The 19,112-nt window shown below is 52.1% G+C and overlaps 1 protein-coding gene across 2 annotated transcripts; it reads right to left on the bottom strand.

The window, feature by feature from the left end:
* Positions 1-1,060: 1,060 nt before the first annotated feature.
* On the bottom strand, positions 1,061-11,795 carry AZIN2 (antizyme inhibitor 2). 2 transcript variants are annotated; one of them, XM_029081266.2, is made up of 10 exons: positions 11,681-11,795; positions 11,032-11,194; positions 10,524-10,697; positions 8,708-8,880; positions 6,998-7,183; positions 6,342-6,507; positions 5,825-5,987; positions 5,223-5,335; positions 3,275-3,489; positions 1,061-1,400 (listed from the first exon to the last, which is right to left on the bottom strand). In XM_029081266.2, the coding sequence occupies exons 2-10, from the start codon at positions 11,191-11,193 to the stop codon at positions 1,268-1,270; spliced, it is 1,485 nt and encodes a 494-aa protein (XP_028937099.1). In that variant the 5' UTR covers position 11,194; positions 11,681-11,795; the 3' UTR covers positions 1,061-1,267. The 2 variants fall into 2 exon arrangements, with proteins under 2 accessions (XP_028937099.1, XP_028937100.1); XM_029081267.2 differs by having other exon boundaries at positions 6,998-7,132.
* Between the last annotated feature and the right edge of the window lie 7,317 nt (positions 11,796-19,112).

Raw genomic sequence — 19,112 nt, 5'->3', positions numbered from 1 at the left:
CTTTCAGCTCCTCCTTCCCGTCCTAAATCAGTCAATCATATTTACTGCGTGCTTACTGTGTGCAGAGTACTGTACCAAGTGGTCAGGAGAGTACAATATAACAGAGTCTGTAGATACGTTCCGTGCCCACAGTGAGCTTGCAAGCTTAAAGCAGCAGATGGACCATTTCCAGCCAACCTCTAGAAAAACAGCTTGGTCTAATGGAAATGGCAGGGACCCGGGAGTCCGAAGGACCTGGGTTCTAATCCCGGCTCCGTCGCTGTCTGCTGTGTGACCTTGAGCAAGTCGCTTCACTTCTCCGTACCTCAGTTCCCTCCTCTGTAAAATGGGGATTAAGTCTGTGAGCCTCATGTGGGACATGGATGGTGTCCAACCTGATTAGCTTGTATCTACTTCAGCGTTTAATTCAGTGTCCGGCACATAGCAAGCATTTAGCAAGTGCCACTTAAAAAAGAAAAAAACTAAAAACCTCTGCAGCTCTGACCTCTCCCCTCCAGTGGATTTTAATAAGGCTCAGTTCCCTCAGCCTCTCCTTTCCCTGAGCTGAAGTTAAGCCCCGGGGGGGGGGGGGGGGGGAATGCCGGAGAGAGGGCAAAGTGAATCTTGAATGAAACAATTGGAAATCCCCCGCTTTTATGTGCTCCCACACTTCCTGCTCCAAAATCGATTCTCCTCATTCCTTCCACATTCCACACCCACCCACCTCTCTCCGGCCAGCCTAACAAGCCCATTTTCCGTGAACGTCAGGAAAAAAACCAAAACAAAAAAGCTTTGAGACCGTGGAGGGAAGGAAGGGGGAAGAGTCTTTGACCCGCCCATCCCTTCCAGCACCCGCTTCAGCCAGCTCTGGCACCTTCGCTCGGAACCACAGCGGGGTCGTGCCTCTCCCTGGGAATACGGGCCTGAGAGAGGGGAGGTAAGCAGGCAAGGAATTGAAAAACTCACGTTATTACAACCTAGGAGATGCATCACTCACAAAAGGTCCGCCCAAGCCCAGCGGCAGGGACTCCTACCCGTGGGCCACTGAGCCCCATGCGCTGGAGAGGAGGTGCACACACGGTTAGTTAGAAGGAACAGGATTTATGTTGCATACTTCAACTACAAGGATTTTTAGACTGGTCTTAAGGGGCAAAACGCTAGAGGCAGGGTGGGGGTGAGAAGGACAAGCGTTCTTTCCACCCTCACCTCCTTTCCCCCAATAAGGAGCCTCCCCTCCCCTCCCAACCCTCTCCCCAACATGGCGTTACTAGCCCCGTCCAAGGGCCGCTCAGATGATGCTGGTCGGGGTGAAGACTGGGGTCACACACAGCACGTCGGCGATCTCCCATCCGCAAGAAAGCGGCTTGCACCTGCTCTCGCGGTCTTCCTCCGCCTGCAGGAGTTTCCTTTGCAGAGCTTCCCTGGAACGAGAGGCTGGATAGGAGCCCAGGTCCCCTCTTCCCCTGCCCGAGGAAGAGACCCTGTTCCGCCCGCGAGGCCCAACCCAACGGCAGTGCGGCCCAGTGGACGGAGCACGGGACTGGCAGTCAGAAGTGGATACCGACCCCTTCTCCGTCGCCCTGTCTCGCTCCCTTCATTCACTACCATCCCCGTGGCCCCACAGCGCTTGTGTACATATCCGTAATAATGTCTAGACTGTAAGCTCGCTGAGGGCAGGGAATGTGTCCGTTATAATGCTGTGTTGTACTCTCCCAAGCGCTTAATACAGTGCTCTGAATACGGTAAACGCTCGATATGACTGATTGAGCACTTGTCTGGGAGTCGGAAGGACCTTGGGTTCTAATCCCAGCTCTGCCACTTGTCTGCTGTGTGACTCTGAGCAAGCCATTTCGCTTCTCTATGCCTCGGTTAAGTCATCCGTAAAATGGGGATTAATGCTGTGAGCCCCAAGTGGGACACGGACCGGGTCCAACCTGATTAGTTTTTATCTACCCCAGCGCTTAGAACGATGCTTGGAACATAGCACTGAAAACTGTAAAAAAAGAAAACAACAACAACAAAAAAACAAGACCCGAGTTCTAATCGGGGCACCACCACTTGTCTGCCAGGTGACCTTGGGCAAGTCACATCACTTCTCTGCGCCTCAGTTACCTGGTCTGTAAAATGGGGTCTAAGACCGTGAGCCCCATGTGGGACGTGGACTGTGTCCAACCTGAGTAACCTGTATTTACCCTAGCGCTTAGTACAGTGCTTGGCACATAGTAAGCGCTTAACAAATAACATTTTAAAAAAACAGCAGATGGGGGAGCCAATAGGGACAGGCCACGGGGAGTTGATGGACAGCCTCAAATCTCAGAGACAAGAGTCACAGTCCGGAAGGAGAGGGGAGTCTGATGGGGAGGTCCTTGGGACCTCCTTCCTTCGGTTGCATTTATTGAGCGCTTCCTGTGTGCAGAGCGCCGTACTCCTCTCATGCTGCTTTGCGGTATTCCAGAAAGGAGTTTTGTCGAGACTGGAGTGGGAGAGGAAGACGGTGGCGATACGCTCATCTTAAGAGGCCGAATGGGGCCCTCCTCGAAGAGGGCCTGATGTCGACCCTTCCCCTGGCTCATGGAGCTGGACGGTCCAGCCAGAGGGCGAGCTAAGGACTAGCTAATCAGCCTCCCTGACTGCTCCTTTTCTCAGCTGGCTGGCATTCAGCCAGATCACCAAACACGGCGAGGGCTTGGATTGCCTCCCCGCTCCCACAGGCCCCACAGCCTGGAGGCCACACTTTTCCCGCCAGAGGTGAACCTCCCACCATTCGACTACACTGAAGACTGGCCTCCCTAGAGAAGCAGTGTGGCCTAGCGAGCCTGGGAGTCCGAGGACCCGGGTTCAACGTCGGCTCCACCAGCGTGGGACCTTGTGCAAGTCACTTCGCTTCCCTGGGCTTCGGTCCCCTCGGCTGCAAAATGGGGATTCGATCCCTGTTCTCCCTCCTGAGAGTGTGAGCTCCACGTGGGACCTGATGATCTTCCATCTCCCCCAGCGCTTGGTACAGTGCTTGGCACATAGAAAGCGCTTAAATACCCCAGCTGTCGTCATCGTCATCGTCATTACCTCCTGCAAGGCCCCTGTTTAAGTCATCGGCATGGAGGAGCCAGAGCAGGCCCCGTTTCTCCAAGCCTGACAGAGCAGGAGGGGAGGGGTTCGACCACCCACCGCCCAAAACCGACTCTGGGGGGACGGGACCCTCCTCAGGGGCGGCTCTTCCCGCCCCCCGCAGCGGACGCATCTGCGCCCCGGACTGCAGCCTCCGCTTAGCCGCCGCAGACCACCGCTTCCCTCTCACCAGGGCACCCTGGACATGGTGTAGACGATTCGCCTGGGCCGGGCCGCGCTGAACGGGGAGGCCGGGCCCGCGGTGTAGGCGCCCATGTTCTCGAACGTCAGCCAGTCGCCCACTTGCAGGTCGGGCAGCCGCAGGCCCTCGGCGATGGGTTCTGGTCCGTCGCAGGCAGGCCCCCAGAGGCTGCTGCTGTACAGGGGCTGACCGGGGTGGGGTTCCTGCACGGACGGAGAGGGCACACGTAAGACCCCCGAGCGATGCCATCGCCGGGGCCGGCCGGCGGGCCGACCGACCCAGTGTTCTGTCGGGAGATGCCGAAGAAGGAAAACTATTGCGTCGAACTCTCCCAGCGGCTTTTTTTTTTTTAATCATATTTGTTAAGCGCTGACTGTGTGCCAGTCACTGGGGTAGACACAAGATAATCAGATTGGACACAGTGCACGTCCCACATGGGGCTCACGGTCTTCATCCCCGTTTTTCACAGATGAGGGAACTGAGGCACAGAGAAGTTAAATGACTTGCCCAAGGTAGCACAGCAGACAAGTGGCAGAGCTGGGACTAGAACCCAGGTCCTTCTGACTCCCAGGCCCGTGCGCTTTCCACTAGGCCATGCTGCTTCTCCAAGGGCTTTGTTCAATCATATTTATTGAGCGCTCACTGTGCGCAGAGCACTTTCCTCAGCGCTTGGGAGAGAACAATGTAACAATAACCAGACAAATTCCCCGTCCACGACAAGCTTATAATCCAGATGATGAGCTTAGCATTGTGTGCTTGATATACACTAAGCGCTTAATAAATTCCACTGATTGGCTGGGGTTTGTTAAGCGCTTAGTAAGTACCGAGCACCCTACCGTACTAAGTCTGGGGGTTAGATACGTGATAACCAGGTCAATCAATCAGTGATATTTATTGAGCATTTACTGTGTGCAGAGCATTGTACTAAGCACATGGGAGAGGAATAGAGAAGCAGCGTGGCTTAGTGGGAAAAGCACAGGTTTGGGAGTCAGGTCTGGTTCTAATCCCGGCTCCACCACTTGTCTCTTGGGTGACCCTGGGCAAGCTACTTCACTTCTCTGTGCCTCAGTTCCCTCATCTGGAAAATGGGGATGAAGACTGTGAGCCCCATGTGGGACGACTTGATCACCCTGTATCTACCCCAGCGCTTAGAAGAGTGCCTGGCACATAGTAAGCGCTTAGCAAATACCATCATTATTATTATAATCATAATATTAATAATAGTGGTGGTATTTGTTAATTGTTTTCTATGTACCACTCACTGTACTAGGGACGGGGGTGAATGCAAGCAAATTGGGTTGGACACAGCCCCTGTCCCACATGGGGCTCACAGTCTTTAATCCCCATTTTACAGATGAGGGAACTGAGGCACAGAGAAGTTAAGTGACTTGCCCAAGGTCATACAGCCGACAAGTGGCAGAGTCTGGATTAAAACCTAGGTCTTTTTGACTCCCAGGTCCGTGCTCTAGCCGTTAGAACAATATAACAGAGTCAGGAGACACGTTCCCTACTGTCCCCCACCTGGAGATCACAGTCTAGTAGGAGGGACAGTACGTACTGAATCTTCATTTTTCAGATGAGGAAACTGAGGCTCAGAGAAGTTCAGTTAAAATCACCTCTCCTCCGAGAGGCCTTCCCCGACTAAATTCTCATTTCCTCTTCTCCCACGCCCTTCTGCGTCGTCCTCGCACTGGGATTTGCTCCCTTTATTCACCCCTCCCTCAGACCCACAGCACTTACGTCCACATCCGCAATTTTACTCATTCATATTAATGCCCATCTCCCCCTCTTGCAAGCTCCTTGTGGACAGGGAACGCCTATACCAACTCTGCATACTGGACTCTCCCAAGCGCTTAATACAGTGCTCTGCACACAGTAAGTGCTCAGTAAAAACCACCGATTGAATGACTAAGCACTGAGACCTTAACCAACTAACCTTCTGCAGGACGGGGGCAGGGCAGGTGTTGTCAAAGAGGACAGAGTTGAAGGCTCCATAAACACCATCGTTCACACGGTACTTGATGCTCTTGGGAGCGACACCGCCAGCACCTGTGAAGGAGAAGCAGTGTTGCCCAGTGGATAGAGCACAGACCTGGGAGTCAGAGGGACCTGGGTTCTAATTCTGGCTCCGCCACTTGCCTTCTGGGTGTCCTTAGGTAAATCACTTCGCTTCTTTGGGCCTCAGTTCCCTCATCTGTAAAATGGGGATTAAGACTGGGAGCCCCACATGGGACAGGGACTGTGCCCAACCTGATTTGCTTGTATCCACCCCAGTGCTTAGTACAGTGCCTGGCACATAGCAGTCGCTTAACAAATACCATCACTATTATTATGATTACAGTGCCAGCGATGTAGTAAGCACTTAACCAACACCGTAAAAAGAAAATTACCCAAGAATACTGGGCAATGAGAGGAAGGGGCCCCCATGCAGATGGCGAGGGGTGGCTAACTCTGCTTGATTCAGGCAAAGTCTCTCTTGGGGGGTCTTCCCACCAGGCCTCGGCCCAGCACCTGGTGACGTCTCCTCGCCTAACTTACCGTCAGAGCCAAGGTGCTCTGATGGGATGTGTTCTTTGGCAATGATGTTGACAGCCAGGGTGAACGAAGAGGCCACATAGTAGCGCCCAGGCTCTGCAATGATTTCCACCCCACACCCTTCTGGGAAATACAAATCCAAGGCGGAGTTGATCACAGAGGCTAGCTGGTTAAGGGGAGGAAAAAAAAGACGCGGGGAGGGAAAGAGAAGAAAGACGGACAGTTTTACTTCGCTCCTGACATTCTCACGGGCCTGGCTGTCAGATGATTTGGGTTCTAATTCCGGCTCTGCCACCTGTCTGCTGTGTGACCTTGGGCAAGTCACTTAACTTCTCTGGGACTCGGTTTCCTCACCTGTAAAACGGGGATTAAGACAGTGCGCTCTATGCGGGACAGGGACTGTGTCCAAGCCAATCATCTGGTATCTCCCCCAGCGATTAGTACGGTGCCTGGCACGTAGTAGGCGCTTTACAAATACCCCAATTGTTATTATTATTCCCTATTTGCTGTCACATTTTACCTCTTCAAACCTGACCGTGGAGTTTTCCGGGCCGGGGAAGCCACCGCCAAGGTCCAGTAGGTGCATCCTGTAACCCAGCTCGGCTCCCATTTCGAACACTAGCCGGGCATCTGCTATGGCCTGCGTGAAAGCCTGAGGGCCGCAACAGGCGCTGCCAACGTGGAAGCTAGGAGGGAAGAAACCAACTCCACCGTCATCTATTGAAGCCCCTGCAGCTGCAGCGACTGGGCTAGAAATTTGGAAGCTCTCCTCAAAGAGGTTACAGTTTAATGGAGGAGACAGACCCGAGCTATAGCTTTGCCTTCCAACCCTCAAAAAAAAAAAATATAGGAAAAATATCTCCTTTTCCCTCAACTTGACAGGAGATAGGCACACCTCCCTAGGTCTTTTTTACCCCCACCATCGAAACTAGTTCACTACTTCTGCTCCAGCTGAATTGTACTTTCCAAGCACTTAGCACAATGCTCTGCACACGGTAAGCGCTCAATAAACACGATTGAATGAATGAACGCACACAGTAGATGCTCAGTAAATACTACTGATTGATTGATGTGGATTCTCTGCAAAGAAAGAGAGAGACTGGCTGACGTGGGGAGCTTGCCAACAGTCAGAGACAACAGGGGAGAGAGAAAAAAACAAGCGAGCCTGGTTCTTACCTTATGCCAATTACTTCCACATTCATCTTCTTGGCGGTTTCCAGCAGATGTCTGCAGGACTTCAGCGTGGCTCCAAACTTGATGTTCAAGTGAGCGGGAGATTTAAATTCATCTGTGGCAATTGATAAAACCATCCTGTGGGGAGAGAGGCCCCCCTTCTCCTCCTTGGTGCGGGCTCTACCTTCCCTGTCGAGCCGGGGAGGAAAGGAGAGAGGCAAAGGAGGGGGAGGCTGGTTATCAACCTCTCACCTTCTCCTGCTCCTGGAGGAGTTTGCTGAGTTTACTCAGTAAGGGTGGAGAAGCAGTGTGCCCTAATGGATAGAACATAGGCCTGGCAGTCACAAGGACCGGGGTTCTAATCCCAGCTCCTCCACTTGTCTGCTGCGTGACCCTGGCCAAGTCACTTCCCTTCTCTGTCCCTCAGCTCCGTCATCTGTAAAATGGGGATGGAGACTGTGAGCCCCAGGGGGGACAGGGACTGGGGCCCAATCTGATTAGCTTGCATTTACTCCAGCGCTTAGAGTGATGCCTGGCAAAGAGTAAGCACTTAACAGATACAAATATAAAAACAATTATTAGTAGTAGTATTATTAATTTGGCTTTGAAGACCCACCCCACTGGATTTCCCACCCGGTCCTCCCTAAGTAACCGGCTGTCAAAAACTAGCATTTCCTAGCTCCTAGAGTCCAGGCAGAGCAATGCTGACAATCTGGGGGACTTCTGAGCCAATCAATAATAATCATAATAATAACTGTGGCATTTTGTTAAACGCTTACTAGGTGCCAGGCACCGTACTAAGTGCTGGGGTAGAGGCAAGTTAATCGGGTTGGACACAGCTCCTGTCTCACATGGAGCTCAGAGTCTTAATCCCCGTTTTACAGATGAGGTAACGGAGGCACAGAGAAGTGTCTTGCCCAAGGTCACACAGCAAACACGTTGCAGAGCCGGGAATAGAACCCAGATCTAACTCCCAGGCCCGGGCTCTTTCCTCTAGGCCACGTTGCTTTCCAATCAAGAGACCCACGCAAAGGCACACAGGAAAAACAGCCTGTCTCCATCACCTCAGACTTCTTCTTCAAGTCCTATTAGGCCAAATAGCGACAAGGGGCTGCTAATGAATCCCCCAAGCTTGAAGAAGAGGCTAAGGTGAGTTCTGTTGATTCTTTAAACTGGTTTTCAGTCAACCGTGGAGCCGTGCCAATACGATTTGGTGATCAATCGATCAATCATATGGGCTGATCCATCATACTGGGGCTGTAAACTATACGGCCATATGAGGGATTCTAGGGCGTTATGCTGTCAGTGACCGAAGGGCCATGTTCCCATGGGACCTATGTCCTCGACCAATCTACCTCCACAAACCCAGCAGCATGGCCTAATGGAAAGAGCTTGGACCTGAGAGTCAGAGATCCTGCGTTCTAATCCTGGCTCTGCCAATCGCTTGCTGTGTGACCTTGAGCAAATCTCTTAACTTCTCTGTGCCTCCGTTTCCTCACCTCTAAAATGGGAATTAAATACCTGCTCTCCCTCCTACTAAGACTGCGAGCATTATGTGGGACAGGAACTGTGTCTGATCCGATTAACCTCTACCTACCCCAGTGTTTGGCACATAGAAGGCGCTTAGCAAATACCATAAAAAAAATCCACTCTGGTGACTAGAACCCATTTGGCCACCCCAAGTGTCCCCCAGGAGCCCAACTTTCAACCTACCTGGCCCCGGGGTAGCGCTTGGCCACTTTTGCTAGTTCCACTTCATTGTCAAAGGTCATCACCTGGACCCCGTGCCTGGCAGCGTATTTGATGTGTGAGATCTGTTTGCAGGGGTTGGCGTAAATGATCTTGTGGCCAGGGACTCCGATGCTCTGCACCAACTCAATCTCTTTCTGGAGACAAAAAAAGAGGGATGTGAAGAGGGGCAGGGGCCGCCAATGCCTTGCCATGAGAAGGGAATATAGGAGATATTTAGAGAAGGGCCTAATGGGAAGACCGTGGGCTTGGGAGTCAGAGGGCGTGGGTTCTAATCCCGGCTCCGCCACTTGCCTTCTGTGTCACCCTGGGCAAGTCACTTCACTTCTCTGGGCCTCAGTTACCTCATCTATAGAATGGGGATTAAACTGTGAGCCCGGTGTGGGACAGGGACTGCGTCCAACCTGATTACCTTGTACCTACCTCACCGCTTGAAAAAATGCGTGGCACATAGTAAGTGATTAATGGATACCAAAACTATTATTATTATTATTATTATTATTATTATTGTTCCCGGGCAGAGATCTGGGGGCTAGTATCTATTTAGGCCAGAAGGGGGCAACAAAGACTTTAGTGGTGATTTCCAATCCCTTTAAAAAAGGCGATTATTCTAATTTTTCTAGTGAGAGAAATTAACCCGACAGGGCAAATTCCCTTGACAGCTGGCAGAGTTAGACACGCAGAGCCCAAGTCTAACCCTATCTGTATCGTGGTGAAGGCCAAATCTCCTCCCGGCCGGAGCAGGAGTTACCGCCCACTGATTCAGGAGTTTAAAACCACAAGGATGAGCCAGCATTTAGGCCTACAAACAAGCTCAGCATGTGTAGTCATCATTCCTCATCACAGCCCGGCAACGGGAGGGGGAGGGGAGGTGTGAGGAAGACGAGGAAGGGTGGCTGGATTCTCCCAGGTCACTAATAATAACAATAATTAGTAATATTATTATTATAGTTAAGTGCTTGCTATGTGCCAAACACTGTATTAAGCACCGGGGTAGCCCATATGGGGCGTACAGTTATCATCCTCATCAATTGTATTTATTGAGCGTTAAATACGTTAGAGCACCGTACTAAGCACTTGGGAGACTACAATTCAACAGAGTTGGTAGATACGTTCCCCGTTCACGACGAGTTTACAGTCCCGAGGGGCAGGCAGACATTAAATACGTGTATAACTAAATAATTTACAATATATAATCTAAGAAATGATGATTATGGTATTCGTTAAGTGCTTACTATACGCCGAGCACCATTCTAAATTGTGGGTTAGATATAAGGTTACCAGTTTGGACACCGTCCCGGTTAGGATGTAGGATTTAATCCCCATTTTACAGATGAGGAAATCGAGCACAGAGAAGTTAAAAGACTTGCTCGAGGTCAGACAGCGGGGCCAGGATTAAAACCCAGGTGCTCAGATTCCTACGCCCGTGCTCTTTCTACCAGGCTACTCCGCCTCTAAGTAGGAGGAAGACCAGGCAATGAACCCCCCTTTTCCGGATGAGAAAACTGAGACACAGAGAATTCATTCATTGAATCGTATATATTGAGCACTTACTGTGTGCAGAGCACCGTACTAAGAGCTTGGGAAGGGAAGTTAAGGGGCTTGTCCAAGGTCACCCAGTCAGCAAGTAGGGGAGCAGGCCCTCTGTTTCCCACTCCCAAGTTCTTCCCACTTAGACCAACTCCGATGGGGAGCCTAAGAGGAGCAAGCGGTCCACTCAACCCCACAGCTCATTTTCCTCTCTTCCCTCCTCCCATCCCCTGGTTCCCGTGACTCTTACTTTACTAGCGCAGTCGAATCCGGTCCCCAGCTCTGCCAGGGTCTTCACCACCCCTCGGCTGCCGTTACACTTCACGGCATAGAAGGGCTGGACGCGGGGCAGGGCCTTCAGGAAGCGCAGGTGCTTCCTCACCACGTCACCCAGGTCTGCCACGAAGAAGGCGGCGACGTCCCCCTAGGCCGAGAGCAAGGCCGTGAGCGGCGACACCGCTCGCCCGCCCCCGACCCCGACCAACCGATCGAGCCCTTCCCGAGTGCGGACCGCCGTACCGAGCGCTCGGAAGAGCACGGTAGAACCGAGCTGGCAGAAGTGATCCCTGCCCACAAGGAGCCCTCCGCTCTGGGGTAAACTATCGTCCAAAGAGCGAGAGGGGCCTCCGGGCTCTAGCTCTGGACGGAGCACCCGGGAGAAGCTCCGAGGCCCAAGGACCTTCCTGGATGCCGCCGGGGTCCTCGGGCTCTCTCTCCCCTCCCGTCCCTGCCCAGCCCAGGGCCCGGCCCTCACTCACCCCCCGCGAGCCCTCCAGGGTCAAGCTCTCCAGCAGATCTCTGGTGGCGAGGTCGCCCTCCTCCACCATCACGAAGTCTGATTCTTGCAGATACCCGGCCATGGCCGGGAGCCAAGGGGGACGCCGGATGGCTCGGCTCCCGCCGTATAAAGTATGCAACATACTGGGGGGGAGGGGAGAGGGACAGATGGAAGTGAGCTCCCCTCTCCCACCCAAGCCCTTTACCATCTTTAGAAAGACGGCTCGGTCGATACGCGGCACGGGTGCCCTCTCCCTCCCGCTCCGGCCCAGAGCCGCGGCCCGTCCGGCCCTTCCACTCGTCGGCGGGGAAGAGGACGACGGGACACCGCCGCCCCCATCTCTTGGGATGGAGGCTTCCGGGACGGAGTCGGCAAGGTCACGGGACGGTGACCTCCTGACCTGCCCTGCTGCCAAAGGGGCTTCTAGGGAGAGGGAAGAAGAGGCAGGTTGCGCAGATGGGGAACCAACGGGGTGGAGAGAAGCCGCCTCGTAGGGGAAGGACACTCCAGGGGAGGAGACGGACGCATCCGGTGACCTCGGACCGGGCGGACGGCGCGGTCGGGTGGGGGTGGGGGGAGGTCACGGACCCAATCTGCCCCGCCGCCGGCCCCCAAGACATCCTCCTTACCGACCCCGTCCTCCTTCCCGTGGGAGCGGTCGGGTGTGATGCTAGGGGGGCTGGCAGGTGAACTCGGAACTTTTGCAACACCCCGAAGAGTAGCTGCTGCTGGGGGGCCGAGGTCCTTCCTGGGGGGGGGGGGGAGAAGGAGAATGGGAAGGTCACGGGGAAGGGGAGAGGGGAGGAGAGAGCCCCGCGCCCTGCCCAAGAGCATCCCTCCTCCCCCTCTCTCCCCTGCCCCCCGCCCCCCCGCCCCCGGACTCGCCTTAAAACGCATTTACACGGCTTCTTCTGCCCATGGGTCTCCTAAAGCGGATGAATGGGGTCCTCGGGCCCCGCCGGTCCCCGCCGCCGCCCCCCCCAGCCCCGCGGCCCCCCGCAGCCGGGCCCGGCCCCGCATCCCCCTGACTCACCCGTCGCCCGGGCAACGGGGCCCCGCCTTGCCATTGGTCGGCGCCGACACAAAGCATCCTCCTCCCGGGCCCCACCCGCGCCCGCCCCCTTGGAAAGAGGCCCGGCCCGGGCCCGACGATGGCGTTTGGGAAGCGCTCACTATGTGCCGAGCGCTGTTCCGAGCGCCGGGGACCGTACGAGGTCATCGGGTGGGCCCGCGTGGGCCTCCACCGTCTTAATGCCCATTCGACGGAGTCAGCCCGTCCCGGGGCAGGGATGGTCCCTGTCTGTTGCCCAGTTGTCCGTCCCAAGCGCCGACCACGGTGCCGCGCACATAGTAGGCGCTCGCTTAATACTATCGAACGAACGAATGAAGCGGCTCGGCCACAGTCGCGCGGCTGACAAGTGGCGGGGCCGGGATTAGAACCCGTGACCTCGGACTCCCGAGCCCCGGCTCTTTTCCACCGAGCCGAGGGCATGGGTTCCAATCCCCGCTCCGCCGCTTCTCTGCTCTGTGGCCTTGGCCAAGTCGCTTCGCTTCTCTGGGCCTCGGTCACCTCATCTGGAAAATGAGGATGAAGACTGGGGGCACCAGGCGGGACGGGGAATGTGTCCCACCCGATTTGCTCTGTTTCCACCCCAGGGCTTAGTACAGTAGCACTTGGTACTCTGGCACGTAGTAAGCGCTAACAAACACCCTCATCGTTATTATTATTATTAATCCCGGCTCCACCACGTGTCTGCTGAGCGACCGTGGGCCTCAGTCACCTCATCCGTAAAATGGAGATTAAGACTGTGAGCCCCGTGTGGGACGACCTGATTACCTTGCATCTACCCCAGCGCTTCGAAAAGTGCTCGGCACGTAGTGAATGCTTAACAAATACCATCGTTACTGTTATCATTATTGTTATTGTTAATCCCGGCTCCACCATCTGTCTGCTGTGCGACCTTGGGCCTCAGTCACCTCATCCGTAAAATGGAGATTAAGACTGTGAGCCCCGTGTGGGACGACCTGATTACCTTGCATCTACCCCAGCGCTTAGAACAGTGCTCGGCACGTAGTGAATGCTTAACAAATACCATCGTTACTGTTATCATTATTGTTATTGTTAATCCCGGCTCCACCATCTGTCTGCTGTGCGACCTTGGGCCTCAGTCACCTCATCCGTAAAATGGAGATTAAGACTGTGAGCCCCGTGTGGGACGACCTGATTACCTTGCATCTACCCCAGCGCTTAGAAAAGTGCTCGGCACGTAGTGAATGCTTAACAAATACCATCGTTACTGTTATCATTATTGTTATTGTTAATCCCGGCTCCACCATCTGTCTGCTGTGCGACCTTGGGCCTCAGTCACCTCATCCGTAAAATGGAGATTAAGACTGTGAGCCCCGTGTGGGACGACCTGATTACCTTGCATCTACCCCAGCGCTTAGAAAAGTGCTCGGCACGTAGTGAATGCTTAACAAATACCATCGTTACTATTATTATTATTGTTAATCCCGGCTCCACCATCTGTCTGCTGTGCGACCTTGGGCCTCAGTTACCTCATCTGTAAATTGGAGATTAAGACATTGAGCCCCGTGTGGGACAACCTGATTACCTTGCATCTACCCCAGCGCTTAGAAAAGTGCTTGGCACGTAGTGAATGCTTAACAAATACCATCGTTACTATTATTATTATTGTTAATCCCGGCTCCACCATCTGTCTGCTGTGCGACCTTGGGCCTCAGTTACCTCATCTGTAAATTGGAGATTAAGACAGTGAGCCCCGTGTGGGACAACCTGATTACCTTGCATCTACCCCAGCGCTTAGAACAGTGCTTGGCACGTAGTAGCGTTTAACAAATACCATCGTTATTATTATCGTTAAGGAGCGAGGAGGCCAGAGGGCCTGGGGAGAAGTCATCAGCCCCACTCAACAGAGAACAGATATAATAATAATTGTGGTATTTGTATTTACCTCATCTGTAAAATGAATTGGAGAAGCAGCGTGGCTCAGTGGAAAGAGCATGGGCTTTGGAGTCAGGGCTCATGAGTTCGAATCCCAGCTCTGCCACTTGTCGGCTGTGTGACTGTGGGCAAGTCACTTAACTTCTCTGTGCCTCAGTTCCCTCATCTGTAAAATGGGGATTAAGACTGTGAGCCCCATGTGGGACAACCTGATTCCCCTATGTCTACCCCAGCGCTTAGAACAGTGCTTGGCACATAGTAAGCGCTTAACAAATACCAACATTATTATTATTATTAAAATGGGGATAAAGACTGAGCTCCATGTGGGATTTGGACTGGGTCCAACCTGATTAGCTTGTATCTAGCCCAGCACCTAGTACAGTGACTGGCACAGAGTAAGCACTTAACAAATCCCACAGTTATTATTATTATTATTATTATTGATCCCAAAGAATGACTCAGCCGTTAATCAAACTATCAATGGTATTTATTGAGCACTTTGTGGAGAGCACTTTCTAAAAGTCTGGGAAAGTACAACATAACAGAGTCAGTAGACACGTTCCCTGCCCACGAGGAGCTTACAGTCTAGACGGGGAGACGGACATTCAGAGAAATTACAGATACGGATGACAGTACTGTGGGGCTGAGGGAAGGGCGAATAAAGGGAACAAATTCATTCATTCATTCATTCAATAGTATTTATTGAGCGCTTACTATGTGCAGAGCACTGTACTAAGCGCTTGGAATGAACAAGTCGGCAACGGATAGAGACAGTCCCTGCCGTTTGACGGGCTTACGGTCTAATCGGGGGAGACGGACAGACGAGAACAATGGCGATAAATAGAGTCACCGAGGACGAGGAAGACGCAGAAGGGAGAGGGAGGGCTCGGTCGGGGGAGGCCTCTCGGAGGAGGTGTGATTTTAATAAAGCTTTGAAGGTGGGGGGGATTGACTGTCAGATATGAAGGGGGAGGGAGTTGCAGGCCAGCGGCAGGTCGCGAGTGACGGGTCGGCAACGAGATAGAGGAGACTGCGGAACGGCGAGTAGTCTGGCGTTAAAGGAACCAAGCGAACGTTCTGAGTTGTAGTAGAAATTTCTTCAAGATGCTACATACACTGTGACTTAGAACTGTGGTTCCGGGTGGAGGAGAATTCCCTGCTAGACTGTAAACTCCTCGTGGGGAGGGATTGCACCTTGCTCTTGTATTGTCCTCCCCTAAGCACTTAGTACAGTACTCTGCACTGAGTAGGTGCTCAATAAACATTACCGATTGACCGGAGAGAAGCTGGTAACCAACAAGACCAAAGCAGAATGTAACTGAGTTTACCCGTGATCTGCCGAGAACGTAAAATCCTAGAGGTATAGGACTGCGAGGGACTCACGAGATCAACCGGTCCAGCCTCCAGTCCCTGGGCAGGCGGATGGGTGACTCCGTCGGTCATTCGTATTTTTGGAGCGCTTGCTGTGTCCAGAGCACTGTACTAAGTGCTTGGGTGGGAGTTTAGTCTGTTTTTTAACACTCTCCGGGGAGAGGGTCACGTGCCCTGCCTCCGTTGGATCTTATCCCCACTGGGGTGCCAGGAAGGAGCACGTGCCTAAAGTCAGAGGACCTGGGTTCTAATCCCAGCTCCATAACAAAGTAGGGAAAGTCATTTGAATTCTCTGTGCTTCAGTTTCCTCATCTGTAAAATGGGGATTCACTACCTGTTCTCTCTCCAACTTAGACTGTGAGCCGCAGGTGGGAGAAGGACTGTGTCTGACCTGATTACCTTGTATCTACCCCCATGCTTGATCAATTGGTTGATGCTTAGTACGGTACCTGGCACATCAGAAGCACTCATCAAATTCCCAAATTATGGTTATTTGGAAATTCATCTTTACTTCCAATCAAAATCTCTCCTGCTACACTTTAAGCAACTTGCCCGTTTCTTTGACCTCCTGGCAAACAGATTCCTCTTCTTCAAAAACCTTTCCTAGGCCAGAAGACAGTTGTTGTTCTCATCTCCAGACTAAACAGCCCCAATTCCTTCGACTTTTCTTCCTTGGATCTACTTTCCATTTCTTTAATCATTTTTGTGGTCTTTCCCCAGATGTTCTTTAGTTTTTCCATCGCCTTAAAAAAATGCAGTGACCTAAACTTGACACAATACCATCGTCAGACTCTGATCGATGCAGTAGTTCGGCGTGGGCTGAAAGCCTGGGGCCCGGCCCAGCCCAAACTCATTCCGGATGGGGAACCGAAAGGGCCAAGTAAGGAAGGTAAATAAACATTTTAAAAACACAGTGAAATGCCATCTCAAAGCCCATGGTAGAGCCGTGGGGTTTTGGGAGACCACCAGCAGGGAGATCATCCAAGTGGGCAAGAGGGGAATTCTTCTCCTTGAGCAGAGTTTGGGAAAGACTGGAGTACCAAGAGGCAGTCTAAAAAACAACAGTCGGCTCTGCAGGGGGAAGACCTATCGGTACAATTAGTGAATGTATCTACTAAGCACTTACCGAGCACAGAGCACTGTACTAAGCGATTGGGAGGGTACGATAGAGCAAGTAGATACAAGATAATCAAGCTGGACCCAATCCATCACCCACAAGGGGCTCACATTCATAATCCCCATTTTACAGATGAGGTAACTAAGGCGTAGAGAAATTAAGTGACTTGCCCACGGTCACACATCAAACAAGTGGTGGAGTCGGGATTAGAACCCAGATCTTTCGATTCCCAAGCCCTTGCTCCTTCTACTAGGCCATGCTTCTTCTCTTTAAGGGCAGAGACCATGTCTGGTAATTCTACGGTACTCTCCCGAGTAACTAATACAGTATTCAGTTCAAAATTCAATATTTACTTCTGATGATTTGTCCCTCTCGCTGCCGACTCATTGCTCACATCCTCCCTCTGGTCAGAAGTTACATTTTCTCTAAGAAGTCTTCCTGACTAAGCCCTCCTTTTCTCCCACTCCCTTCTGTGTCGCCCTGATTTGCTCCCTTTATTCACCACCCGTCCTCAGCCTCGCAGCACTTGCGTACATATCGGTAATTTATTTTTAATGTCTGTCTCCCCATCTAGACTGTAGCTCTCTGTGGGCAGGGAACGTGTCTACCAACTGTTATATTGTCCTTTCTCAAGCATTTAGTCAGTGTATTGCACATAGTAAGGACACAATAAATACGATGGATCAATTGACGCAGTAGAATTATTAAACATACGATCCCTGCCTTCAAGGAGCTAGCAGCGTGGCTCAGTGGAAAGAGCACGGGCTTGGGAGTCAGAGGTCATGGGTTTGAATCCCGGCTCTGCCACTTGTCAGCTATGTGACTGTGGACAAGTCACTTCACTTCTCTGGGCCTCAGTTACCTCATCTGTAAAATGGGGATTAAGACTGTGATCCTCACGCGGGACAACCTGATTACCCCGTATCTACTCCAGCACTTACAACAGTGCTCTGCACATAGTAAGCGCTTAACAAATACCAACACTATTATTACTATTATTAACAATCCAGCAGTCTTATCTCCTCTGCAGACCTCTTGAGAGCTCAAGTTTCTCGACCCTTCCTTGGGGTCAAGAGGCCTTTGTTTTGTTCAAGTCTTCAAGTCAGCTGGGTCACAGGAGGGCTTTCCCCTCAATAAACATCTGACTTTAAGCTTTTCCAGACAGGGTGTGCAGTTTTACTATTAATGATACAAGCATTTTCTAGGAAACAGGCTTGTTTCATGGAAAACTGCCTTTGCCATAATGATCTCAAAACAGCAGCTGCTACTGGAAGGCACTCAGGATGCAGAACTACACTTAGGTGATTGGATTTGCTCAATTAAAGAAAAAAGTCTTTCAGTGTTGTAGTTAACAGTAGATTGGTGGGCTTAATAATAATAACTATGGCACTTTGTAATCACTCCCTATATGACAAAGACTATGCACTGAGGTAGGCACAATATGTGCAGATCAGACAGCCCCTGTCCCAAAGGGCTCATAGTCTAAAGGGGAAGGAGAACAAGTTTTTAATCTACATTTTATAGATGAGGAAGCTGGAGGAAAGATAAATCACTTACCCAAGGTCACAGAGCAGGCAAGTGGCAAAGACAGGATTGGAACACAGGCGTCCTGACTCCCGGGCCTGGGCTTTATCCACCAGGCATACACTAAGGATGGGTGAATTAGTAGCTGGAAGAAGAAACTCGGAAGAGGCAGGTGGGGCCTAGAGGGTAGAAAATCAAGTCAGGAGGCTCAGAAGTGACCTGCTCTGGACATAAAACTCAGAAAACAGGCCTCCGCTAGCTAAATAAAGCAGAGAATTGTTGCAATTATCCACCTAATTAGGCTCAGATTCTCCCTTTTGCCAGTGCCATCTAACTGAGGCTCCTCATCTTTGGGCAAATTATAATGATGGTATTTGTTAAGCGCTTCCCAAGCACTGTTCTAAGCGCTGGGATAGATACAAGGTAATCAGCTTGTCCCACATGGGGCTCGCAGTCTTAATCCCTATTTTACAGATGAGGTAACGGAGGCACAGAGAAGTGAAGCGACTTGCCCAAAGTCACACAGCTGACCAGTGGCGGAGCCGGGATCAGAACCCACGGCGCCTGATTCCCAAGCCCGTGATCTTGCCACTAAGCCACGCTGCTCCTCTACAATACAAGTGTGCGAAGTCGGGAGGGAGTGTTAATACAGTCGACTTCATTTCTTTTCTAGGAGATGACTTGACTGTGGACCTTTGGGGAAAATCCGATTATTTCGCAATCATTCTCTAATCAACATGTCATTCTTGGCTCCTGTCTGTCTGGGACTTTTGCATTTATTCCAGAGTAGGGAGCTTCACAGGGATCAGACCTGAAAGGAACATTTCCTTTCACACTCTCCACTGACTTTCCCAGCTCTTAGTCCCTCTAAAGGCAAAGAACGGATAGGTTCTCGGGGCCTCTCGGGGAAGCGGGGTAGAGTGGAATTGTCCCGGGGTGGGGGCGACCGCTTCGGGCCTACGGGAACACCACCGGCAGTTGAGGCAGCACGCTGGTGATGCGCAGGAGGTAGGAGGGCAGGCAAGGGGCGGGAGAGACAAGAGCAGCTCCAGCTCATCCTGTGGCCCGTTGAGGGTGATGGGAA

Source organism: Ornithorhynchus anatinus, chromosome 16, assembly GCF_004115215.2.
Source record: "Ornithorhynchus anatinus isolate Pmale09 chromosome 16, mOrnAna1.pri.v4, whole genome shotgun sequence".
Taxonomy (NCBI): domain Eukaryota; kingdom Metazoa; phylum Chordata; class Mammalia; order Monotremata; family Ornithorhynchidae; genus Ornithorhynchus; species Ornithorhynchus anatinus.
Note: the sequence above shows the minus strand (reverse complement) of the source record. Positions and strands in the feature narration are given on the sequence as shown.